The sequence below is a fragment of the Girardinichthys multiradiatus genome, chromosome 2 (genome assembly GCF_021462225.1).
Source record: "Girardinichthys multiradiatus isolate DD_20200921_A chromosome 2, DD_fGirMul_XY1, whole genome shotgun sequence".
NCBI classification, from domain to species: Eukaryota; Metazoa; Chordata; class Actinopteri; order Cyprinodontiformes; family Goodeidae; genus Girardinichthys; species Girardinichthys multiradiatus.
The window spans coordinates 705,396-732,996 of record NC_061795.1 but is presented as its reverse complement, the minus strand read 5'-3'; the positions used below and the strand labels follow the sequence as shown (position 1 = coordinate 732,996).

The 27,601-nt window shown below is 41.6% G+C and overlaps 1 protein-coding gene across 2 annotated transcripts; it reads right to left on the bottom strand.

Annotated features, from left to right (window-relative positions):
- Positions 1 to 12: 12 nt before the first annotated feature.
- On the bottom strand, positions 13 to 27,601 carry abhd2b (abhydrolase domain containing 2, acylglycerol lipase b). Of its 2 annotated transcripts, none has more exons than XM_047351308.1 (12): positions 27,081 to 27,601; positions 26,901 to 27,013; positions 26,709 to 26,772; positions 18,345 to 18,572; positions 18,089 to 18,264; positions 17,612 to 17,779; positions 14,894 to 15,077; positions 13,711 to 13,803; positions 11,872 to 11,973; positions 11,720 to 11,789; positions 11,427 to 11,511; positions 13 to 2,111 (listed from the first exon to the last, which is right to left on the bottom strand). In XM_047351308.1, exons 4-12 carry the CDS (start codon positions 18,554 to 18,556, stop codon positions 1,915 to 1,917), a joined length of 1,287 nt encoding a protein of 428 aa, XP_047207264.1. In that variant the 5' UTR covers positions 18,557 to 18,572; positions 26,709 to 26,772; positions 26,901 to 27,013; positions 27,081 to 27,601; the 3' UTR covers positions 13 to 1,914. The 2 variants fall into 2 exon arrangements, with proteins under 2 accessions (XP_047207264.1, XP_047207255.1); XM_047351299.1 differs by having other exon boundaries at positions 26,901 to 26,985.

Genomic DNA, 27,601 nt, shown 5'->3' with positions numbered 1-27,601 from the left:
ATAAAGCAGAGGGCTGATTAAACCATTTTATTCAGTTTGTGCTGTTCAGGACATGTTACAGACTGTAGCGATGATGCATGTTAACAATAGGGATTAAATAACTGAAAACAGCCCAACAATCAGGGCGTGTTGCTTGAAGAGACTGCAGAGATATGGAAGGTTGTTGTTTTACAGTCCAAGGCAAAGCTGCTTAATAAAAAAAACTGTACCGACTGTCCGTGACAAACCACTTCACTTGAACACCATGTAAAAAAAAAAAATGATGATAATACACAAGCACAAAATTTATATTTCTTAAAGGGATAATTGAGAATATTTGAAGAGGGGTTATGTGAAAAGTTTATAATCAGTTCTATCAGTTCAATCTTACCTGCAGTTGGTAGCTCTCTAAGCATCTTTGGTATAAATACAGACTAGGAGGTTCTGGAAGCTAAAATGTCTCCAATCACAAAAATGTCACGGTGTTTCTGTTTTTTTTAATGGATTTTATGAACCTTTAAACTGTCATCAGGCTTGTGTTTACACATAAGCCACTGACTATTTTAATGGAAAAGGGAAGAAGGAGACGGTGCGTCACTGATGACCTTCCTGTGCGAAACACATCATTTTTCCAGGCAGAAAATCAAGACCAAAAAAATGACAACTTTTATGGAGTTTCCTTCCTTTTTCTATCTGTGCTACTCTGACTGAACCTCTTTACATGTTTCATTCTCAGCACATGTTTCAGTAGGATTCCTGGTGCTGAAGATACAACGATTTAGACCTCTTTAGCAGAAGCTCACTTCATATATTCTGAACTCTGTTCAGCACTGTGATGAACAAGACTAATAACTGCCAATAACAAAAACTATTTCTAAACGTAAATCTACTATCATTCATTAGTGTTTCTGGCACAGTATGGTACCGTGTGAAATTACACAGCTTTATGCTTTTGTTTCAAGTATTTCTTAGCTATTGAGGGAGACTCAAAACTATGTTAATTGTAAGCAGCTTAAAATAACCAAACTATGACAATTTTGTACATTTGAAGTGCTCACTAAGCCACATGCTCGGACATGTAGCTTCTAGTGGAAATAAGAGAGTCCAGACAGAAACAGAGATAGAAATCAAAATTAAAGTACTCGGTCAAAACGGCATCGTTTTGCTGGAGAGATTAAAGTGAAAACTAGAGTTAAATAAAGTAAACTGCTGTGGAGCAATTCTTGGAATGGTACCACCTTTGTAATGCCTCCATCACCATGCAAAAGCATGCAGATTTAAAGTGCTCATATAGTACAGTACAGTTAGGACACCCTATTGATTGTACAGAACAATAATTTAGGTAAAAAAAGAAGGGTTCCAAGCTGATTGACCCTGAGATAAACAGTAACATTCTGTTGATATGTTTAACCATCTGAAAACAGCCTCATCTATAACTGGAAAACACCAGCATAAACAATAAAATGAGTCCTGGTGGTTCTAATCAGAGCAGTGTGAACCAGAAATCTCCATGTCTACCAACAGTAAAGAATTTCATTCTCTAAATATAAATATGTTAGCATTCATAAGTCAGTCTGATTGAGTGTTTTCATAATAGTTTGTAGAGAAAAATAGGTAAAAGCGGTACCAACGGTTTACACCTCTCTGCAGAGTACATAAAACCATACAGCAGATGGCAATAACCAGCAGAGAAGAAGACTGGGAGGATCAGAAGTTAGATGAAGAAACAATTCAGCATGACATTACATGACACTCCAGGTGTAATTTCCAACCAGGTGTACAACTCATCCATCAATATTTCTGTCCATTACTGCAACACCAAGAGGTCATACGTAAAGTAGATCCTAAGACCTCAGGCTGACCATGTGCTTGCCAGTCTGTGTGGTTGCACCAGACATGTAGGTGTCATCCACTGAGTTTCAGCGCTGAACTTATTCATTCATTCATTTCGTTTGGATTTCGGGTCCTCTGGCAGGCCTTCTGCTTCTTCTCCCAGTCGCAGATGGCATTGGTGTACTCCACTATGACCTTGTCCATCCAGGTGAGGGGCTGTGGGAAAAGTACAGCCCCCTCAAAGAAGCCCATGTGGCCTCCATGCTCAGTCAGGGCAAACATCACATTGGGCATCTCCTCTAGAGTATAAGAGTGATAGAGAGAGGTGAGTGAAGTCATTACATACAGTTCTGGTTAGACCTTTAATTTCACTTATCATGGGCATGAAGGTCAGATTCATTCTGTGTTTTAATTATGATTATAGAACACAAAACTTTAAAGATTTTTAAAAAACAAAAACTGGATCCACAAATGTGAATTTATTAACTGTCAAACACAGAGGTGGCAGCATCATGCTGAGGGTCTATTTTTCTCCTAGTGATACTTCTCCAGTGGATGAAGAGGGAAGGCTACCTCCAATTTTTTCAACTTAACTTCAAATCAACAGCTATCTGGAAGGAACTTGGGCATAACTGGGTGTCCCAACAGGAACGTTGGTTTAACCCTAACCCCGGAAAGAAGGCATACTTTATCTCCCTGAATGGCCTTCCCAAAGCCCCAACCTCACCCCAAATAAAATTTTATAGGTTATTCCTAAAAGTCGAGAGTGTGCCAGGAAACCAGCCAAATCAAATAAACTCAACCTATTTCTGCCAGCATGTATAATCTTGAGTGGAGCTGCAGACCATATCAACAACTCACAATCATCATTGCAATCAAAGTGTGCATTACCGCAATATTTGGTAGGATTATATTATAAGTGATTATAAGTGCCATGCATGTAAATTCTGCATGCCAATAAAATGTTGTGGCTTGTTATAAAGAGCTCCACTGCCTTCTTTGTCTGCACTTAATGTACATTTTTAGTAGCCAAGATGCTAAAGATCATAAAGAGTGGCGAGGACAAGAAAAAGAAAGAAAAATAGTCGGGAAAATGAGGGTTAATCGTAATCTCACTAACCCTAATCTTGACCCAATATGGTTGGAGACATTCTACAATAAATTGTAAACTCAGTTCCAAAATTCACACCTGAAAACTTACACAGGGTTACATTATTTGTAAATTAGCAGATGATGATGCAGGTCTATATATTTCAGTTCAAAAAGTCACTCATTTAGTGGAAACATTTCACCCATTGACTAGATGTTTTGTACCAGTTTACGGTGATCTAAAAACAAGCTGTGAAGCACATCAGCATATTGTCTCTTTCGAAAGCTGAACTTGTAAAAACTAAAATTCCTCGAAATCTGCTTCATGAACTTCCAACACAAAACCACAACATGGTGAAAACAGTTTCTTCTACTCGCCTGGCAGCTCTACCACACTACCAGTTAATTCTGGTTATAAACGACAAAAATGCCATTTTCAGCATACCTTTATCACTTTATATAATTATGATGAATACTTTTACTGCACTGTAACATTATGTGTAGACATAATGTTCTATATTAACATTGTGTATCTACTTTCTGTTCTCAAGTTGTATTTGCTTGGACATGATTCATAAATACTTTCTCTACTGTTTGGTTTGACTTGGTCCTTATGGAGTATTGACCAAAGTGAGTTGTAGAGCTTGCACTGGCATTAAATGCTCCAATAATAGATGCGTAGCAGGTTGTCTTCAGTGGATGTCAGTGTTCTGTGGAATCAACAATCCTTACATCATGGATTGCGTGTTGGCAACACAATTCTTACGTATTATGAGGAAACGATTTTGTACAGATTAAATTTGTCTTAACAAATCCACAGTTGCTTTATTTAATTATACAAAGGAACAGAAAATAATAGTGTGAACATTGAATTCTTTTCTGATTTATTAAAGTATGTAAATAAATACATTAGCAATGTATAGGATACACCATGTTTGTCAATGTAACCAGAACATAATGAATAGTATAATTAAATAATAATAAAAGTGACAATTTCAGACAAAAATAGCTTGAATATAAATAAAAAGCCTCATGCACGGGGCGTTGACATCAAGCAGAAACTCAGTAGGTTATGATGGTGGTAATTGCATAATTGCATCTGTGTTTTTTTCATACGTTTTACTATGACCCACGATCGACCTGCCATGTTAGCTTACACAGCTGGTTGGTGAAAGCTAAACACATTTAGCTTAAAAACCCTATAATGCTGCATGGAGATGTAAGGTATGGATTAACAATCAGCCAGTCTGTAAAAATAGTAACATCCTTCATATTAAACACAGTGATTAGAGCCCCTGCTAATGGAAACTAGGTACTAAAGGCATCTCAAGACTTAATTTAAGAAACACACAAAACCACCCCCAGAGTAACCCAACCCTAGCAAACTGTGCTACTGTCTTGTCAAATTGGCAAGAGGCTTATGGACACACCTAGTACATACAAAGTGTCCTACTGGAGTCTTATTTCATGCCTGCTGGCCATGCCGATATTTGCTTCTTGTCAATACAACCTTTGTGATAAATACAGCTACACATGAAGTAAGTTTTACATAGTGAACACAAAACTTACACCAAACTGGGTGCCAATTCTAAAAAAGTCAAACTATTATAACAGTTTTATATGTATAAAACTGTAGATTTTTTACATCTATTTTTAAATAATGCTGTAATTATCTGGAGCCTACACTACAGGGAAGCAAAATGTTTTTTTGTTTTTTTTATCAGTACGAGTTCTGTGGATTTCGGGATGCATTTACTGTATGCTTATATTGACATGAATATTTTTCCCCCTTTTACCTTTAGGCATACATCAATGTTACAAGACCTTCGCTGCACAAATGTTAACAAAGAAAAAGAAGGGCTTAGTTTTGGTTAGCAGATTTAGATTTTTAATTATTTTCCCTTCAAACAAGATGTTTTTGTTCCAAAAAGTAAATGACAAAGGCATCTCTCGAAAGATAATAAAACAGTGTTAAAGGAGCATCAATTTTGAAATGTTAAAAATAGAAATAGAAAAACTTTTCTAGAACCCCTCATGATGACGATTAAATCGAAGCACGTGACGTCGGCCGGAACGGCGGAGCCAGGGTCTCACCCTGGAGCCAGGCCTGGGGTCGGGACTCGTCGGACAGCGCCTGGGGGCTGGGTTGCTCCTCGCGGGACCCGGCCGGGCCAAGCCCGAACGAGAGACGCGAGGCCATCCCCCAGTGGGCCCACCACCTGCAGGAGGAACCGTGAGGGACCGGTGCAAAGAGGATTGGGTGGCGGACGAAGGTGGAGACCTCAGCGGCCCGATCCCCGGATGCTTAGGCTGGCTCTAGGGACGTGGAATGTCACCTCGCTGGGGGGGAAGAAGCCTGAGCTTGTGCGGGAGGTCGAGAGATATCGACTAGAAATAGTCGGGCTTGCCTCCACGCACAGCGTGGGCTCTGGAACCCATCTCCTTGAGAGGGGTTGGACTCTCTTCTACTCTGGAGTGGCCCACGGGGAGAGGCGGCGGACTGGGTTGGGTTTGCTTGTTGCCCCCCAGCTCAGCCGTCTCGTGTTGGGGTTTACCCCAGTGGATGAGAGGGCCGCATCCCTGCGCCTTCGGGTTGGGGACAGGTCTCTGAATGTCGTCTCGGCCAATGGGCCGAGTGGTAGTGCGGAGTACTCGGCCTTCTTGGCGTTCCTGTCGGGGGTGCTGGATAGTGCCCCTCCCGGGGACTCCATTATTCTGCTGGGGGACTTCAACGCCCACGTGGGAAACGACAGTGACACCTGGAGAGGAGGAATGATCGGGAGGAATGGCCTCCCCGATCTGAATCCGCGTGGTGTTTTGTTATTGGACTTCTGTGCTAGGCACGGATTGTCCATAATGAACACCATGTTCAAACATAAGGGTGTCCATCAGTGCACTTGGCACCAAGACACCCTAGGCAGGAGGTCGATGATCGACTTTGTTGTCGTATCATCAGACCTTCGGCCGCATGTTTTGGACACTCGGGTGAAGAGAGGGGCTGAGCTGTCCACTGATCATCACCTGGTGGTGAGTTGGATCCACTGGGGGAGGAGAAAGCCGGACAGACTTGGCAGGCCCAAGCGCATAGTGAGGGTCTGCTGGGAACGTCTGGCGGACCCCTTGGCCAGGGATGTATTCAACTCTCACCTCCGGGAGAGCTTTGACCAGATTCTGGGGGATGTTGGAGACATAGAGTCCGAGTGGACCATGTTCTCTGCATCTATTGTCGATGCTGCTGCCCATAGCTGCGGCCGTAAGGTCTGCGGTGCCTGTCGCGGCAGCAATCCCAGAATCCACGGGTGGACACCCGCAGTAAGGGATGCTGTCAAGCTGAAGAAGAAGTCCTATCGGCTGTGGTTGGCTTATGGGACTCCTGAGGCGGCTGACGGGTACCGTGAGGCCAAGCGTGCTGCGGCCCGGGCTGTGGCAGAGGCAAAAACTCGGGCCTGGGAGGAGTTCAGTAAGGCCATGGAGAAGGACTACCTGTTGGCCTCGAAGGGATTCTGGCAAACCGTCCGGCGCCTCAGGAGGGGGAAGAAGTGCTTCGCCAACACTGTTTACAGTGGGGGTGGGAAGCTGCTGACCTCGACTGGGGACATTATCGGGCGGTGGAAGGAGTACTTCGAGGATCTCCTCAATCCTGCCATCACGCATTCCGTGGTGGAAACAGAGGCTGGGGACTCGGGGTTGGACTCTTTCATCACCCAGGCTGAAGTCACCGAGGTGGTTAAAAAGCTCCAGGGTTCATGTGTTTTGTGGACCTGGAGAAAGCATTCGACTGTGTCCCTCGTGATGCCCTGTGGGGGGTGCTCCAGGAGTATGGAATCGGGGGCCCTTTACTAGGGGCCATCCGGTTTTTGTACGAGCGGAGCAGGAGTTTGGTCCGCATTGCCGGCACTAAGTCGGACCTGTTCCTGGTGCATGTTGGACTCCGGCAGGGCTGCCCTTTGTCACCGGTCCTGTTCATAACTTTTATGGACAGGATTTCTAGGCGCAGCCAAGGGCCGGAGGGGGTCTGGTTTGGAGACCAGAGGACTTCGTCTCTTCTTTTTGCAGATGACGTGGTCCTGCTGGCCCCCTCTAGCCAAGACCTACAGCATGCGCTGTGGCGGTTCGCAGCCGAGTGTGAAGCGGCTGGGATGAAGATCAGCTCCTCCAAGTCCGAGGCCATGGTTCACGACCAGAAAAGGGTGGCCTGTCCTCTTCAGGTTGGAGGGGTGTTCCTGCCTCAAGTGGAGGAGTTTAAGTATCTCAAGGTCTTGTTCACAAGTGAGGGAAGAATGGAGCGGGAGATTGACAGACGGATCGGTGGGGCTGCCGCAGTAATGGGGGCGCTGTGCCGGTCCATTGTGGTGAAGAGAGAGCTGAGCCGAAAAGCAAAGCTCTCGATTTACCGGTCGGTCTACGTTCCTACCCTCACCTATGCCCATGAACTTTGAGTCATGACTGAAAGAACGAGATCCCGGATACAAGCGGCTGAAATGAGCTTCCTCCGTAGGGTGGCCGGGCACTCCCTTAGAGATAGGGTGAGGAGCTCGGCCATCCGGGAGGAGCTCGGAGTAGAGCCGCTGCTCCTTCACATCGAGAGGAGCCAGTTGAGGTGGCTCGGGCATCTATACCGGATGCCTCCTGGACGCCTTCCTCGGGAGGTGTTCCAGGCACGTCCCACCGGGAGGAGGCCCAGGGGACGGCCCAGGACACGCTGGAGGGACTATGTCTCTTGGCTGGACTGGGAACGCCTTGGGTTCCCCCCCGGAGGAGCTGGAGGAGGTGTCTGGGGAGAGGGACGTCTGGGCGTCTCTGCTGAGTCTGCTGCCCCCACGACCCGGTCCCGGATAAAACGGAAGACGACGAGTACAATTTTTCTAGTCAGAAAAACTGCTTTTTGTATGTCTGACTATTTATCTTTGTTGATGAGCTCCAAGTCTTCAATGTTAAAAGGCCTCCTTACCCTCACCTTAATCTTTAGCTCCTTCCACAGATTCATTATCAGATTCAATTGTGGACTCTGGCCGGGCTTCTTGACAATTAACATTACTTTCAGTCAGAACAATCATGTTGGTAAAAATAAAAGATTACCTTAAATCTAAATCTCTATGGTGTTTTTTGGGCTAAACTGTATTTGCTAAGTTGTTGTTAACATCAGTGGAGGCTATGCTGAACAAAACGCCTAAGCAAGAAAAACCCAAACACCTGATAAGACAGTAAAGGGGTATTCTGATAAGTGAGTATATATAAAAATAGTTTATTTTGTTGCAACACATACCACAGAAACTAGTTTTGTACAAATTTGATCTTGATTCCAAACGTTTGGCCTGTTCTCTTTGTGTGACAATGAAAGCCTTTCACATAGATGAAGAGCTCTAAAACAGCACCAAAGAGAGTGCCATTCTCCAAGTTAACAACCCTATCAGTATAGTTCAAAACTGCAGAAACAGGCTGATCGGTTAAGTAAACACTAGTTACTGAATAATTACCATGCCTAGAGTTCTCAGTAAATACTCTTTTTGGCCTTCATGGCTCACTTTGTTTTTCTGGTTAAATATTTGCAAGCATGTCATTAAAGCTGCCACCATCTTGTCTCTGCAACAATAAATAATTAAGGTTCCCTTCCTTTCAGAGTGGAGGTATTGTTAAAAGTGCTCAGTGAAGTCAGCAGCTACAGCATTCAGTTTCTGTACAGAAGTGAATCACAAGCCTTTTGCCCTCCTGTTACTCTAAACACCTTCAGATGATGTCTTGAGTACCATAGTTTACCTCCACATCTAATCTCAGAACGTTCTGCAAAACCAAAGGAGTTACAAATACAAGATGCCTTGCAAAAGAATATATACCGCTTGACATTTTTCAGACATTGCCATGTTACCATCACAAACTTCAATGTATTTTCTTAGTATGTTAAGTGGAAAATCAAAAAATAGTATTTACAGATTACAAAAAACATCTGAGAAGTGTGACATGCATTTGCATCCAGTCTGATTTATTCTGATACCCTAAATAAAATCCAGTGCAACTAACTGCCTCAGTAGTTTCTTATTTTGTAAATAGAGTACCCCTTTGTGTAATTTAATCTCAGTATAATACAACTGTTTTGTGAAGGTCTCAGAGGTTTGTTAGAGAACATGGCTGAAGACCATGGAGCACAGCCAGCAGGAGAAGGTGAAAGCAGGGTTGGTTACAGAACATTATCCAAGCATAGAGCATTTCATTGAGTACTGTTCAACCCATCATCCAAAAATGCAAAAAGCGTGGCACAAATCCAGGCCAAGCCTGAACAGAATTATTCAGCATAGCAGCCCGTGGTAACTCTAGAGGTGCTGCAGACACCCACTGCTCAGGTGGGAGAATCTACTGAAAGCAAGTCTGTCCTTTAGATGGCAGGAAGCCGTTTGCAGTTTAGTACAAGCTATACGAGGGACACAGTAAAAATGTGAAAGAAAGTGCTCTGATCTGAGACCTAAAACGAAACTTTCTGGTCTTCATGCGTGTTGGAAAACTCACAGAACACCGTGCTGAACACAGCATAATAGTGAATGACGATGGTCTGGGAATGCGTTTCTTCACCAAGAACAGGAAAGCAGGTCAGAGTTGGTGGGAAGATTAACTGAGCTAAATAGGAAAGAACAGTGCAACGGAAGGCTGAAACTTATACAATACCTCTACATGCAAATCTACAATGGTCTGCACCAAAGGATATTCATGTGTCCGAATATGGTCCAATCAAAGTCCAGACCTAAATTTAAATCAGTGTTTACAGATGCTCTCCATGAAATCTAACTGAGTTTAGGTTATGTTGCAAAAAGGAATGGGATAAGGTTTAGGCACTAGATGTTCAAACCTGGTAAAAACACACCCCAAGAGACATGCAGCTGTAGTTTCAATGTAAGGTGGTATTGACTTAGGGTACCCCGCCTCCGACCCGTAGACTGCTGGAGATAGGCACCAGCTTCCCCGCGACCCACTATGGAAGAAGGGGTAGAAAAAAGTGACTGACTGACTTAGGGTATGAATACTTTTGGAAAACACTGATAGTGCTGCAGTTCTGGCCAGTTGGTGTTGAAGAAATCTGCAAAGTGATTCCCGTGAAGTCATTAGTTATTTCAGTTAAAAAGGGAAAAACCATCAAACTGTGGAGTGATCGATGAAAAATGTGATTCATAGATCATCAACAGAAAATTAAGAAGGAACCAGGTAGAGAAGGACCAGCCAACATGGTCACTTTTCTAAAATTTCACTCCTCACTGTCAAACCTGTAACACATATAATTTATCCACACACTTCATGTAAATTCCTCATACAAGACAAGACAGCACGCAGTGGCCAGCCAAACACACACAGACCCACACAGTGCTCTATATATAATCCAGCAGCCAAGGTGGATCACATGTCTCTGAAAAATTCAACAAGACTCCCTCGGCAGTGCGGTGTCGAGGAGATAGCTTCAGTAAGTCTTTATCAACACTTAAGACAATGCTAAATGTCCAACCCCAGAGCAAAGACAGTAAGCTCATTCGCTCCATGCTAGTCAGGTTATTGTCACTGTAAGAGGTTGGAGAGTAGAGAAGAAACTACAAGCCCTGCCGAAAAATATGGAATTTCCTCTGTCGGAGGAAATTCAGTCTGTACTTTTTACTTAGTCACTGGAATGACACGAAACTGTTAAACCTAATCAAGAAATGCTATTAGATTGTTGTAATTAAGGGCACCCCTGTTTTTAGTTCATTCTGAATTAAATACCTGCACAAGCCTGTTTAAAAAAGAGACAGCTTGGAGATACCCTTGCTGATGGACTGGAAACATGGTTGTCAGTTGAAAGAATGGACAGAGTTGAACCACAGAGACTGCCACAAAATATGCTGGTTCTTCCCAGTCAGCTCTGTCTAAACTCTGAGGCAAAATAGAAGAATCCTGAATTGAAGAAAAAGACTATTTCCACTCACAGGTGGAAACTGACTGTTTTCCCAATACACCAACTCAAAGTAGTTTGAGCAGCTCTTTATGAGAAAGATGTTGCATCTCGCTACTAAGCAAATAGTGTCTGAATATCAGTTCTATTGAATAACTGGATGAAAACTAAAAAAAATGGTGCATGACAAGTACCCATAGACCTTGAGTGGCCCATTCAGAGCCCTAACTTAAATTCATTTGATCACCTCAGGAAAGATCTAAAAATGTCTGTATACCATGCTGAGCATCACAACTGAACGACTTTCACACAATCTGCAGAGAGGCTGTAATTGTTGCCAGTTGTGCTTAAAGAAAGGATTATGCAAAGACTGGATATTTATGTACACTTGACAAATTACCACTTTAAAAATTATTTTTTATTAAGTTTGCAAACATTTTAAACAAACATTTTCTATTTTTGTCATGCAGAGTTATGAAAGCTAAAAAATGAATTTTAATCATTTTGGAATAAGATTGTGATATACCAAATTAAGAGGCCCTGTATTAAGATAAAAGGCTAAACTTTATCATACTGCCTGGGAACCATGTAACAATATGCTTTTTAGTCAAGCACAAACCTGCAAGCCTGCCTGGTATAGCCAGAAGTGACCGATGAATTAGTGGATCATCTGAGGAGTTCACCAGGAGGAGCGGTACAGATACCTGGAGGCAAATTTCAGTCATTTTACTCCTGGACCACATTAGCCTGGCCTTATTTACAGTAGCATTCATTTAAACAGTTTTGCTGCAAGAACTGAATCAGAGGACTTTGCACGAGGTCATCAAAAGAGACAGAGATCAGATGTTTAGTGTTCGCAATATACAGCAGTGATTATATTACAGATACCAGCATAAGATACTTCGGACTCACATTGTGAATATAATGCACACAGCTCTCCTTCTCATAGTACTCCCTCAAGGAGCCGTAGCCGTGGAATTTTCTGCAGTGAAAATTGTGTGAGAACATCAGTGACTGACAAACTGTTGCATCCATGCCAACTTTTTCATCTGACAATATTTCACCTCATTATGTTGTCGTCTATCTGCATCATAGATGTAGCAGCGTACAGTTTGTTGAGGTCTGCGTCACCAATGCTGCTGGAGCTCATGCTCAACAAACTGCGCCTGAGGACCAAGATCAGCATGGAGATGAATTAAGAGTATTAAGCTGGCAAAATATTGGACGCCAGCAACTTTAACAATACCACGTCTTCTAGGTCTGCTCACTTTTCGCTTTAGGTCCTACTGAACTACACTGTTCAAACAAATAAAGGGAACCCTCAAATAACATCCTAGATCTGAATGAATGAAATATTCTCATTGAATATTTTGTTCTGTACAAAGTTAAATGTGCTGACAACAAAATCACACAAAAATCATCAATGGAAATCAAATTTATGAACCAATAGAGGCCTGGATTTGGAGTCACACACAAAATTAAAGTGTAAAAACTCACTAGAGGCTGATCCAACTTTGATGTAATGTCCTTAAAACAAGTCAAAATGAGGCTCAGTATTGTGTGTGACCTCCACGTGTCTGTATGACCTCCCTACAACACCTGGACATGCTCCTGATGAGACGAAGGATGGTCTCCTGAGGGATCTCCTCCCAGACCTGGACTAAAGCATCCAACTCCTGGACAGTCTGTGGTGCAACGTGACGTTGGTGGATGGAGCGAGACATGATGTCCCAGATGTTCTCAATCAGATTCAGGTCTGGGGAACAGGCGGGCCAGTCCATAGCTTCAATGTCTTCATCTTGCAGGAACTGCTGACACACTCCAGCCACATGAGGTCTAGCATTGTCCTGCATTAGGAGGAACCCAGGACCAACCGCACCAGCATATGGTCTCACAAGGGGTCTGAGGATCTCATCTTGGTACCTAATGGCAGTCAGGTTACCTCTGGTGAGCTCATGGAGAAAGAAATGCCACCCCACACCATTACTGACCCACTACCAAACCAGTCATGCTGAAGGATGTTGCAGGCAGCAGATCTCTCTCCACGGTGTCTCCAGACTCTGTCACATCTGTCACATGTGCTCAGTGTGAACCTGCTTTCATCTGTGAAGACCACAGGGCGCCAGTGGTGAATTTACCAATCCTGGTGTTCTCTGGCAAATGCCAAGCGTCCTGCACGGTGTTGGGCTGTGAGCACAACCCCCATTTGTGGACGTCGGGCCCTCATACCATCCTCATGGAGTCGGTTTCTAACCGTTTGTGCAGACACATGCACATTTGTGGTCTGCTGGAGGTCATTTTGCAGGGCTCTGGCAGTGCTCCTCCTGTTCCTCCTTGTACAAAGGTGGAGGTAGCGGTCCTGCTGCTGGGTTGTTGTCCTCCTACGGCCTCCTCCACGTCTCCTGGTGTACTGGCCTGTCTCCTGGTAGCGCCTCCAGGTTCTGGACACTACGCTGACAGACACAGCAAACCTTCTTGCCACAGCTCACATTGATGTTTCATCCTGGATGAGCTGCACTACCTGAGCCACTTGTGTGGGTTGTAGAGTCCGTCTCATGCTACCACGAGTGTGAAAGCACCACCAACATTCAAAAGTGACCAAAACATCATCCAGAAAGCATCGGTACTGAGAAGTGGTCTGTGGTCGCCACCTGCAGAACCACTCCTTTATTGAGTGTCTTGATAATCACCAAAGATTTCATCCTGTTGTCTTTTCTATTTGAACAACAAGATGTGAAATTGATTGTCAATCAGTGTTGCTTCCTAAGTAGACAGTTTGATTTCACAGAAGTTTGATTTACTCTGAGTTATATTGTGTTGTTTAAGGGTTCCCTTTACTTTTTGGAGCAGTGTATATAGAGCGGTACCATAGTTTCTGAGCAGGTGAAACTGTCTTTCTCTACCTGTGTGACTGGATGAGCTTCTTCATGTTGCCTGCCAGCACAAAGTTATAAAGCCTTCGACACTGGTCCCACTGAAGGAATGTTTCCTGGGCCCTAAAAACATGGAAGGACATAATGCACTCATACACAAAACTACACTGCATGAGGAAAATAATTATTTACAGGGCCTAGCAAAAGTATTCAAACCCCTTAAACCTTTCCACATGTTATCACATTATGACCAAAAACTTTAATGTATTTATTGATAGATCAACACAAAGTAGTAGTTTAAATAAAAGGATATAAAAACAGCCCAGGCTTAGTCACATTGGATTTGAATGGTTAATGGACTGAATTTATATAACGCTTTTTTATTCATGCTGACCATTTAAAGCAATTTACACTACGCATTCTTACTAGGGGTGCACCGACTGCAGTTTTCTGGCCGATCACCAATCTTTAAAGAGCCTGACCTGCCGATTCCGATTCCGGCTGATATCAATTTTCTTTATAACTGACACTGTCAGGTGTCGTAAGGTCACAATACACCTTCAATGTTCCAATCTTATGTTGTCAAAAGTTGTGAACTGCGCACATGTAGAGTTGACCTGGTGGGTGGGTATGTCATAAGGCCCCATCTCATGGGGCAAAAGGGGACAGTGGGTGATTTTCAGACCCTTGCAGTGGTAGATAAGATCAGTGAATAAGATCGGTTTCACATTTAAGTATCGGTTGCTTGGTGATCACCCAAAATTAAGGAAATCGGTGCACCCCTAACTCTTATATCAATATGCAGATTGGTAAGGAACTTAGGGTTAAGTGCCTTGCGCAGGGGCACATCGACGTGTGTAAGACGACAACCAAACAGTAAAGTAGTAAAGAATAGTAAACAATGTGCCTTAGTGTTTACAGGTGTAGAGCATCTGTGAACATAATTGTTGCAACAGATTCATAATTAGATTTCCCTGCTAAAGAAAAGCCTTCCCACAGCATGTTACTGCTACCAACATGTTTCACAGTGGAGAGATTGTGCTAATTGGGAATGTTCAGTCTTCCCATTTTCAGACCATAGGTGAAAACTGCTGTGTGAGATGTTTAAAGCTTGGAATATTGTTTTATAACCTAACCCTTAAAATGAAAAATAAAGCAAAAAACCCCGAGCCAAATTCAGGCTTCAGTTCATTTGCATGTCCCGGTGACCAACCTGAGGGCGCTGTATCCTTGGCAGACGCTGACACAGCACAGCACTCGTTCCTGGTTGGATCGATTTTCTCCCAGGAACTTACACACTATGTTTCCACCCAGACTGAAGCCAACAACAACAAGCAGCGTTTGGGGAAAAGCACGCTTGACGTAGCCCACCATGGCCGCGAACTCCCAAGTACACCCTGAATATATAAAACATCCTTTTTTAAATGTATGGCACATGTATAAATCAGATCATACTTGCGTAAAACTCTGGGAATTAGTTTCTGTTTATTTAGCAACCCTTAATCGTTTGCAGTAAAAACATGTGTTCAGCCTATGGGGTAAGAACGCTGTCAAAAACAACGTGTATGTAAAGATGGAAATGTGTGCATATTAGTCAATAGTTGTGCAAAAGTAAAATCCAAAAGAGGTATTGTATATTTTCTCTATAACAATGCAAAATAAAATGTTACAGTTTCACGAAATTCAAGTTCAAGTTTACAGTTGTGGTTTATTCTTTATGAATACAATATGCTATAACCGTTTGTTAATATGATTTCTTTTCTATGAGAATACGAATTTACATCAGCAACTTGGTGTCACGTGATCTCAGGCTGGTTAGTGGAGCACAGAGTTAGATTCGCGTTGCGCCGTCACACTCCTCACCGCCAGTAAACGTAGTGCTGGAATGTGAGATAATTCAGTCTAAAAGGAATATTAGGAAGAAAGTGGAGATAGGGGGGAAATCAAGAGTATTATAAAGAAAGCTGCACGGTGCAGTTGGTAGCACTGTTGCCTTGCAGCAAGAAGGTCCTGGGTTCGATTCCTGACCGGGGGTCTTTCTGCATGGAGTTTGCATGTTCTCCCCGTGCATGCGTGGGTTCTCACCGGGTACTCTGGCTTCCTCCCACAGTCCAAAGACTTGACTTTTAGGTTAATTGGTAACTCTAAATTGCCCTTAAGTGTATGAATGAGTGTGTGCTTGGTTGTTTGTGTGTTGCCCTGCGATGGACTGGTGACCTGTCCAGGGTGTACCCTGCCTCTCGCCCATAGACTGCTGGAGATAGGCACCAGCTCCCCCGCGACCCACTATGGAATAAGCGGTAGAAAATGACTGACTGACTATAAAGAAAGCATTGTTCTTATTTTTATGAAATACAAAACTAAAACATAGAATATAGTGGGGGGAGTTATACAATGATGTACAGTAGGTGGCAGTATGCACCTCTGAATTTGTTGCGTACCGCCAGCAGCAGAAGAAGAAGAAGCAGCAGCACTAGCGCCAAGATGATGGACCAAGAAACTACGGTACAAAGCCAGGTAATGTTAAAAAGTTGGAAACATTTGCTCTTTATGTGCCAGAGTTACAGGGGGGGACTGATTATTTCAGTTGTCTGAAATATTCTGTTCTCCCCTGTAAGAGCAAATGTTTCCAAATTCACAGGACTTATTGTCCATGATGAGAGGAATAGACAGTAAAACACCTGCCTGTAAGTTATTTTGTTCCTATGTTATGAGGGGGAAACAGATGGCTAAAATATTTTGTTCTCCCTGTAATTCTGGCAAATAAAGAGCAAATGTGTCCACATTCACAAGAATAGTTGTGTATGATGTGAGGAATGACCGACCCAAAATATAAGGTGATTGGTTAATCTCTGTCCCATGGGGCAACAAAACATTACGAGGTGTGAGCGTCAGGCTGGAATACTGTGTTCCCCTTTGAGGTTCCTATAAATATTTTCCCCTCTTTTTAAAAGAGAGGAAATATGTCCTAATACATGACAGGGACAGTGTGTTTGATACTTAAATAATACTAAAGCTGATTATTTTAAATAAAACAACATCAGACATTGCCATTATCAAAACTTATGAAAAACTAGCTAGTAGAAATATCTTTTATAAATCCATTTGTCAAATTTTGAATTAGAAGCCGATTTACCAGAAAGATAAGCTACACTCTCATCTATTCAGGAAGCCTGACTTTTCGTGTCCAACAGACTGAGCATCCATTGTTTTATATCAGTAATAAAAAAGTATAAATAAACACGACGTATTGGAAAACAGTGTTTGGTGGCTGGCTGATGTCCGTCAGGTTAAAGTGAACATGACACAAGTTGGAAAAGACATGGATTCTTTTGGCGAAGCTGTGCAAAAAAACCTCACAAGACCAGGTTCAATTTGCAGTTTTTAATTTTATTTTCTTTCTAGGAGCTGTTGATTAAAAATAAAGTAACAACTTTGACATGAATACGTTTCGTCGTTTTACTGACAAATCGATCAGAAAAGACGGTCGGATCCGCCTCTCTGGCTGCAGTGCGCGTTCCCGACAGGGGGAACAGATTATTTCACACAACACTGGTACTACGTTTACTGGCGGTGAGGAGTGTGACAGCGCATGCACAATGTGAATCTAACTCTGTGCTCCACTAACCAGCCTGAGATCACGTGACACCAAGTCGCTGATGTAAATTCGTATTCTCATAGAAAAGAAATCGTATTCACAAACTGTTATAGCATATTGTATTCATAAAGAATAAACCACAATTGTAAACTTGAACTTTGTGTTTGTAATTTCTTAAGCTGTAACATTTTATTTTGTATTTTTATAGAGAAAATATACAATACCTCTTTTGGATTTTACTTATGCACAACTATTGACTAATATGCACTAATTTCCGTCTTTACATACACATCGTTTTTGACAGCGTTCTTACCCCATATCAGCCCTCCTTACCATAAGTAAACATGCGAGGCGAGGTGAGTTCCACATCAGGCAGAGCTCCCAAATGATTGAGGACCACGCAGCGGTAGCCCTGCCGCTGGGAGTAATCCACAAAGGTTCGAATGTAGTTCTTCTCACTATGGTTACCAATCCCAGGGCAGATTACCATAGTAACATCGTCTGACATACAAACAAAGCAAGAAAATTAAAACATTAAATGGAGTCATGAGTGAGTGTCAAAGTGAATATTCTGTGTGTGTGTGTTTGTGTGAAATTGGCTGCTGTAACGCATGGCATCTTCCCTCGTGGGAGTTCATTAGAGTTGTTCGTGTTCATGCATTCTTTAGCCTGATGTACTTATGATCCAAACAAGCATGTAAAAGTCAATAATAGAGACATGAAAACAGTATAAGAAAAGCAGAGTTTTGTTGGATTAAATTCCCCAAAGCAATGTTCTTTGATGCAATGATAGAAACATTTGCTACTGACCTCCTGTGCTGTGCTCACCGAGAGCTTCAAAGAGGTCAAAGGTGGCTGTTGCTCCATCCTTCATTGGAAGGAATTTGCGAAGCCCACAGGGTGTTGGAGTGTTGACACGTCCCATCTTACCATACAGAGCCGTCTGGAGATGACCACTCTTTCCCCATAGTAAAGGTGGAATGTACCTGAAGAGAATCACAACCTCCATATTATAAGTCCCTGAGATGTTTTAGCATGTTCTGATCAGGTACCATGTAAAACTCACTCTTTGGACAGCATTGGGCAGGACTTGAACAGATACCGGCTGAGTAGCGTGTTCCGACTGCTGATTTTTGGACCTGCAGTTGGACTATTCAGGTTGAGGCAGCGCACAATGACGTAGAGGACAGCAGCCACCGCAGCCAGCTTCATGCCATCAAACATGGCTGGCAGCTCAGAGCCAAAGGTCTGCATGTCACCATCCTCCAGGACCGTCATTGTGGGTATTTTAGACCTGCAGTTTATGAGTGTAACAACACATACAGTACCTCGCAGAAGTATGGATATTTCTTAAACTTTTCAACATATCGCCACATTACAAGCCCATTTTATTGGAATTTTATGCAACAGACCAACCAAAAGTAGTGCATAATTGTAAAGTGAAAGTTACAAGATTATCTCTGTATTAATCTCTGAATCTGATTTTTCACTAATGGACTCCATCAGACCTCTGAGGCCTTCTCAGAACAGATGATTCATACTGAGATAAAACACTGGTGTACTCTATTTTTTTTTCTGCTTCCACCACTTGTTCTGTTTGTTTGTATTCTTTTACTCTTACCTTCTGATATTTCAGCCAAAACCTATAGAAAAGTTGGACTAAACTACCTCAGATCAGTGACACTCCAGGACTTTCAGCAGTGTCTCTTCTTATTTTCCATTTATTTAAAATCACTTTTGAGAGGAGGACCAGACGACGTCAGGAGCAGCTGCACTTTTCATGGAAATACTTGGGATAAACCTCTCCAAACATTGCAGTGAGGGAAATAAAAATATATTGGCTTGAAGCAAAGGTAATTGTTATATATGGAAATGAAACAACACTACAAACAATTCAAAACAGTTTGAGAACTGACAGACAGTTGACTAGTACCACCAGAAAGCAGACTGATGATGTAAATGAGAGTAAAATAACCAACTGTCCTCCCTAGAATGCTCTTGGTGCAAAGCCAAAGGTTAAATCCCTTCATTCAGATCTGGGAAGGCAGAAAAAGGAGAAACCTTGCATCTGGATGAAAAAACATGGGTGGCAATGCAGATTGTATCCCAGCACCAAGAAAAAAACAGCTGGTTGCAAAAAATGATAGGAGCAAACCAACTGAAAACACAGGAATTACACTAAAAACAGGCTTGCTCCACTTCTACAACACTCTGACTTCCTGAAGGAAAGCTCTTCTTCCAAAACCAAAGAGGTATGAGACCAGTTTGAGCTCTAAACGGGTTCCTCCTAAACGGCTACAAAAAAGAACATGCCACCAGACCACAAGCCATAATAGTTGGTGATGGGGCTGAGAATGAGATTAGACCCTTTTTTTTTTAGCAAGAAAAACACTTAAGTACATAGCTATGACAGTGACATGGTGTCTGATGTCATGGTGTCTCAGCATCACCAACACTGAAAAACCTTATACAGACACAAGCTCTTGATGCTGTGAAGCACCAATTGAAAAATCATGAAAAAGGATTTTATTCATTTGTTGAGAAAAGTTTCAATATTGATGTGTTTGTCAGTGGATTTCAGCCGACAGTTTGGGATGGAAATGAGAGATTCAGCAGACTGCTGATGCTAAATAAATAGCATAACGAAGCAAGTCCTTTCAAATCAGTGAACTTTATCAACAACCTCAACATTTTCTGGGAATGAAGGCCTCTTTTAAAAGCAGATGGATTTTATCTTAATTAATCTGTAGTACAACACCTCACTTCCAACATTTTTTATTCTGTGAATCAAACACCTGTAGCCACTGTCACATACAGGAGACAAGAAAGTCTACAACTTATAAGACGAAGTTCTAAAGGACAACTGCAGCCTACTGAGACAAGGGTGAACCAAGGAAGTCAATGACCTAGAGACTTCTACATCACTATAACAAGTGGAATCTCCCCAATTTCCACCATGACAAATGAACCCCCAGCCCCAACAGAGGACCATAAACCTCCTTCCCCCCAGACTCCACCCACTTCTCCACTTTGCGCTGACTTCACTATTGTGGTTTTCACTGACAACATGAACCTTGCCAATGTCTACCTCGTCAACTCACACCATGACCAGATCCCACATTTCCTCCACATAAACTCCATCATTGTCCATTCCCTGGCACTAAACCAACACGTACTAAATGTCGCCAAGCCCCCAACCTTCTATTCATAATCTGTCTCCTCTGCATATCAACGATAAGAAGCCTATTTGTGTTCAGTATGTTCCAGAAACAAACCGATATGTACTGGGCTAAGACTATCAGCAGTGATTATTTCCAGAAAAGGCTTGGGCCTCCGATAGTAAAATGCCGTAAAATCTGTGTCAATACGTAATAGAAAAAACAAAGCTAATAAGATAAATAACAGTACACCACAATAAACCTAAAATCTATTCTTTGTCAAGCGCAACTTTCACAGATATAATACTAGCCACTGAGTCACCTAAACTGAATTTATTATACACCAGATCTTTGTATGGAAAATTGTTTTTAATCAGTGACTTCTTTACTGAGCATAATCTTGATGTTTTTAGCAGAAACATAGATGAAAATATTTACACATACACTGATAGTCAATGGCTCCCAATTACAATTTTCTGAGTGAGAGCAGGGAGCATAGGAGAAGGGGAGGGGTGGCCACCTTGTTTCATGGTTCCCTAAAGTGGAAAAACGGTGTTCCTTGCAAATTGACCTCTTTTGAACATCTGGTTGTTCAGGCAAAGTGCCCTGCTTGAGCCATGTCTATGAACGTTTAAGCCCAATGTATGTATCATCAGTAAAGCTCTGAACATTTACAGTGCCTCGTGAAAGTGCAGCAAACTCACTCCAGAAGTTCAGTGAGGATCTCTGAATGATCCAATGTTGTCCCAAATGACTGATGATGATAAATATAATCCACCTGTGTGTAATCAAGTCTCCGTATAAATGCACCTGCTCTGTGATAGTCTCAGGGTTCTGTTCAAAGCGCAGAGAGCATCATGAAGACCAAGGAACACACCAGGCAAGACCCGGCCGTCCCTCTAAACTTTAATCTGGAACAAGGAGAAGACTGATCAGAGATGCAGCCAAGAGGCCCATGATCACTCTGGATGAACTGCAGAGATCTACAGCTGAGGTGGGAGAGTCTGTCCATAGGACAACAATCAGTCGTACACTGCACAAATCTGGCCTTTATGGAAGAGTGGCAAGAAGAAAGCCATTTCTCAAAGATATCCATAAAAAGTCTTGTTTAAAGTTTGCCACAAGCCACCTGGGAGACACACCAAACATGTGGAAGAAGGTGCTCTGGTCAGATGAAACCAAAATCAAACTGTTTGGCCACAATGCAAAACGATATGTTTGGTGTAAAAGCAACACAGCTCATCACCCTGAACACACCATCCCTGCTGTCAAACATGGTGGTGGCAGCATCATGGTTTGGGCCTGCTTTTCATCAGCAGGGACAGAGAAGATGGTCAAAATTGATGAGAAGATGGATGGGTCCAAATACAGAACCATTCTGGAAGAAAACCTGTTGGAGTCTGCAAGAGACCTGAGACTGGGACGGAGATTTATCTTCCAACAAGACAATGATCCAAAACATAAAGCCAAATCTACAATGGAATGGTTCACAAATAAACGTATCCAGGTGTTGGAATGGCCTAGTCAAAGTCCAGACCTAAATCCAATCAAGAATCTGTGGAAAGAGCTGAAGACTGATGTTCACGAACGCTCTCCATCCAACCTCACTGAGCTCCAGCTGTTTTACAAGGAAGAATGGACAAGAATTTCAGTCTCTTGATGTGAAAACTGATAGAGACAAACCCCAAGAGACTTGCAGCTGTAATTGGAGCAAAGGGTGGCGCTACAAAGTATTAATGCAAGGGGGCTGAATAATATTACACGCACCACTTTCAGTTTTTTATTTGTTAAAAAAGTTTGACACATCCAATAAATTTCATTCCACTTCACGATTGTGTCCCACTTGTTGTTGATTCTTCACAAAAAATTAGAATTTTATATCTTTATGTTTGAAGCCTGAAATGTGGCAAGAGCTTGAAAAGTTCAAGGGGGTTGAATACTTTCGCAAGGCATTGTATATGTCTTTGTAACTGATGTTGCCCTACTGATCACTTTTCTGTTATCATTTAAAGTATCATTTCCATTGACTCAATTAGCCAAAGAGATATAAGAAAACATTTTTTGGGAACAGTTCAACTGAAACCTTTAACCACATTCACTCTTCTACCTCCACTTTGTCCTGTAACTCATTAGAGCATTAGTTGAGCTAGTAGATAATGTCCATTCTAACATTTCACACATCATTGATTCCATTGCTCCTATTAAGGTGAAGGTTGTCTATAGTAAGAATAAATCTCAGTGTAGCAATGCTCCACTAGAGGGAACTGGAAAAAGGGAGTGTCAAAAAGCCAAACGGAGGTGGCAAGAGACCAGAGTCAAGGTTAATTATGACACCTATAAAGAGAGACTTCACAGGTACAACTTACAACTGAAAAATGCAAGGGAATCTTTATTTTCTGAAATCATCAATTAAAACATTAATGATGCTTGCGCTTTGTTTGCTATGGTCGACAGGTTAACAAACCCTCCTGTGTCTGTAACATCTGAACTCCACTCTAACAAGGCCTTCTATGCCTTGTTATTCTGAAAATTTGAAGGGTAGTTTGTATATCAATATTAATGTTAATCCTATCAAAACACAATTCTACCAAATCAACTACAATAGCTTAAAATAAATTATACATCAACCAAGTTCCTCCTCCTGCTGTCTCGATATTTTACCCACAGCTTTTGTTAAGAAAGTTTTGCCTGTCATGGCATCTGAGTTGATTAAAATAATAAACTAATTCCTTTGATCGGCTGTTTTCCCCCAAGCCTTAAAAACTGTAATCATTAAACCACTGTTAAAAAACAAACAATCTGGACAATCTGCTATTGCAAAATTACAGGCGCATCTCAAATCTCCCATTTGTCTGTAAGGTTACCGAAAAGGCTGTTTCAATTTCTAATTTCCCCTCAGGGATCAATAAAGAATCTTTGAAAAGTTAAATACCTTCTTAACAATCACCTGCCACTTTGATGTCTTTCAATTGGGTTTCCGTGCTGACCACAGTACCGAGACCGGCCTTGTCAAGGTGTTAAATGACATCTGCATAAATGCAGACTGTGGAAGAACCACAGTACTGGTATTACTGGACCTCAGCGAAGCATTCAACACTGCTGACCATGGTATAGTACTGGAGCGACCGGAGACCTGGATGTGTCTCTCTGATACAGCACTGGTTTGAGTCTTACCCAAAGGACAGAGACTTCTTCATGTTAATAAGTAACTTTACATCAGAGTTGTACAAAAATCACATGCGGGGTTCCCCAAGGCTCCATCTTGGGACCCCTCCTATTCAATATCTACATGCTCCCCCTAGCTTAGATTATAACAAACAGCAACAGAAATTACTATAACTATGCAGATGACACAGATCTCTACATTACAATGTCCCGAGGTGACTCTGAACCTATTCAAGCGTTAGGTAGATGCATAGAAGAAATCAATGCAGGGATGTGCCATCATTTTCTTAAGTCCACAAGGACAAAACTGAAGAACATTTCCAGGATTAAAGAACTAATGTTCCAGCAGGATCTTGGAAAATTCCTCCATGTGTTTATCTTTAGTGGAATTGATCAGTGCAACATTGTCTTCACATGTCTGCCTAAAAAGTCGATCATGCAGCTGGAGCTGATCCAGAAGGCTGCTGCCTGCGTCCTCACTAGAACTAAGAAAGCAAACACCTCACTCCTGTTCTTCCAATGGCTGCCTGGATCTCAGAGAATAGATTTTAAAATACTTCTACTAGTTTATAAATCACTAAATGGCTTAGCACCAAAATACATTAAACATTCGTTGTATCAACCTTCCAGATCATTCAGGTCCTCTGGTTTAAGTCTACTCCACATCCCCAGAACCAGAACGAAACAAGGAGGAGCAGCATTCAGTTTCTATGCTCTTCTAATCTGGATCAAACTTCCAGAAAACAGAAAAACGCAGAATCACTGAGTTCTTTCAAATCAACCCATTTGTTTGGAGTTACCTTTAATTTTTCTTTTAAAGCCATTAACTGATACATTGATTAATTTCAGTCTATAGTCCATTTTTTGCTTTACATTCCTTTATTATGCCACTGCAATGTATTTTTACATTTTTGTTTTCTTTTTTTATGTCTTTAACATGAAAATTTTTGAATTGTCTTGTTGTTGCAATGTGCTACACAAACAAACTGGCTGTGCCGGATTTTATTTAGGGGTATCAGACTAAATGGGGGCTGACTACAAATGCAAGGCACATTTTTAGAATGTATTTTTTTTTCTTTCACTTCACTTTGACCCCTGCTTTGTGTTGGTCTATCACATAAAATCCCAATAAAATACACTGAAGATTGCCATCATGATCAAAGGGTAAGCCAAATAGTTTGCATATTCCTAGAAGGGAAAAACACAAAACAAATCATCTTTTTTGAGCATTGCTATATAGGTTTATTGCTTAACATAACTATGTTGCAAAATTATGTTTTCATTGAGAGAAATATCAAAAGCAACCTCAGCTAACCTGTGATAAATAGGGTTCACAAACTATATAGAACATCAGGTAAATAATTGGCTCTTGAAAAGCATCTTTTTAAAAACGCATCCAATTCCATACAATCTTTCACAATTAATTTCTCGCTCACACAAAGCACAATTTCAAGATCCCATTCAGAGTGCCTTCTGGATTTCATCTTTTGCAATGAATAAAAATGTCTGTACATCACTGTTAACATGCCACGTTTCTGTGATGTAAAATACCAAGACTTTCATAATCCCACTGTTAACGGGACATATATACTGTAGGATTCAACCGAAAACATGCAGACTTTTAGAAAGGAAAAACATATAAATAATAATAAAATCTGACATAACCTAATTGCACGTTTGGACATGTATTAAACTAATCCTTCGGTGAAGCATATTCTGATTCCACTACAGCATTCAAGATTTTGAAGTTCTCACGTGCCATCACTTATAGTGAACCTGAGAAACCATTAATTAAGTTCAGAACTGAATTACATGTGGAATCCCACAAAACCTGAAGGTTTTCCAAGCTAAATCAAAACAAGAAGGCAACTGGTTAGGGAAGCTGCCAACACTGAAAGACCTGCAGGAATTTCTGATTAATACTGGTCTAATGAAACCAAGGACAACTTGGACTTCTGCAAAAGGTAGGTTTGACACAATAAAACACAGTTCCCATCACCGAAAGATCATTTTACCAACAGTAATACATACATTTCTCTTATGCTATTTGCATACATACCACATGGTGGTGGCAGGAACATGCTCTGTGCTTAATATCTTCCTTCCTTAACTTATGAACAGCTCTAACTAAATACAAGTCAGTTTTGGTTCAAAATCTTCAACTGTCTTCTAGAAATTTGAAGACGAAGAGGCCTTTCATTTTTCAGCCTTACTGAGAGTTGATGCATATGTTAAAAACAAAAAAAGAACGGTTCACCAGAGAAAGATCAACGTTTTGAAATAGCCTACCCAGAGTGCCGAACTTAATCTGAAAAACTATCTATGGGGTCAACAAAAGAGGGCCGTGACCCACAGGAGTCCACACAATCTGATAGATTTGGAGAACTTTTGCAAGGTAGAGTGGGTAAATATTGCCAAGTAAAGGTGTGGGATGCTGACAAACTCTTACCAAAGAACACTGACTGCTGAAATTGAATGATAAGGTGCTTTAAGAAAGTATAAATAAATGCGAGCCGTGAAAGAAACTCATGACCCAACTATCAGGTGATTATCCTAAGTGAATTAAACATTAGTATATTGACAGCACAATCTGCACCGACAGCCGTCTATCTTTGTAAGTATTGTTTTTCAATCTTTTCTAACATTTATAGCCCAAATATGCTTAACTATTTTTGGTTTTTTTTATAAATTTGATAAGATTATCTAAAGATCCCACACTTGATGACTGGGGAACCCCAGAGGGGTCCCGACCCTACCTTTGGGAACCACTGACACTATTACAGCTAAAGTTACCTTTGAATGAAAATTGCCTAATTATCCTTACACTGGTTATTCTGGCTATTATGGGCGTTTTAACCACAGAACAGCCTATTAGAATGAGGAATGCAGTTGCATTGTGTTTGTATTTTTAGAACTCCTATAATATTTCCACACAGTCTGACATGCTTCCGCAAATGTCTCACAAAATACTTAGAGTTCTTTAAATATTATTAATATTATTTGACAGTGTTTCGTTAGTCAATAGCACTGATCCTGTAAATAATCTATTTGAATGACGAACTTCATTCAAGGGTTTTGAATGAAGGTTAACCAGGAGTTTGACTCACCTTTCTGCCTGAGGTGGGATAACAGACAGTATTTACAGTACATACAGTCAAATTTGCTTCACAGCTGAAAAAAAAACACACACACACACAAAAATGAAGGCAACTCAAAACAGTGACAGCTAAAAAAATCTACGTTTACAAAAGAGAAAAAAAGATGTAAGTTACTTGCTATGAAATGACCCTAAAACTCACAGCCAGAAAGCGTGAAAGGAGAAGAAGTAGTTGAGCCTCTACAGGTTTCTTGCTGTTTGTTGTTTTGCTCCAGATAAAACTGTTCCTGTGAGGGACAGGAGAGAATCACACAACTACACGGGCGTCACAATAAATTACCAAACAGTTTTCTAAAGTATAGAAAGTCACTTCCGGACTTACCAGAGTCTGTCAGAGTTGTGGGTTGAGTCACACCTCGGTAACAGCTTCGTCTCCACTCACACCGCGGAGAAACTGACCAGCCGAGCCGCTAGTTCGAGATGCCTTCAGGTTACTCTTAGAAAGCTCCGATAAAATAACTTCCCACAACATAAGTGGTTTCTACAACTAATGTAACACGTTGCACTCTCCGCTCTCAAATTAGGTCGTTGTTATATGTTTATGTATTCCTTCCGTATGCGATAACTTCCTGATTTCAGTGGAACAGGTTTCGTCCTGGTAAACCAGTGTGTCCAACAACCCCAGCATACAGCTTCCTACTGAACCATACCTCAGTTAACTCCCCTTCCCAGTTTCATTGGTCAGACATCCGCCCTATGACTGCTCAACAATAGTGTAACAAGTATGTGCACTAATGACAGGATATTCTTGCACAACACCCAGCATAGGAGAGCAGACAGAAGTTCACAAACTAAATCTAACTCATTGATAACACTTTTAAAGTAAAAAGTGAGTGAATGAAA

Bases quoted from the DNA above. Each gene is read 5' to 3' on its own strand.
- abhd2b (XM_047351308.1), bottom strand. From the start codon at position 18,556: ATGACGGTCCTGGAGGATGGTGACATGCAGACCTTTGGCTCTGAGCTG. The intron at 11,974-13,710 runs GTAGAGAAAGAC...CTTGGTCCTCAG, and splicing joins AAGCTCATCCAGTCACACAG to GCGCAGTTTGTTGAGCATGA. The intron at 11,790-11,871 runs GTGAAATATTGT...TTTTCACTGCAG, and splicing joins ATAGACGACAACATAATGAG to AAAATTCCACGGCTACGGCT.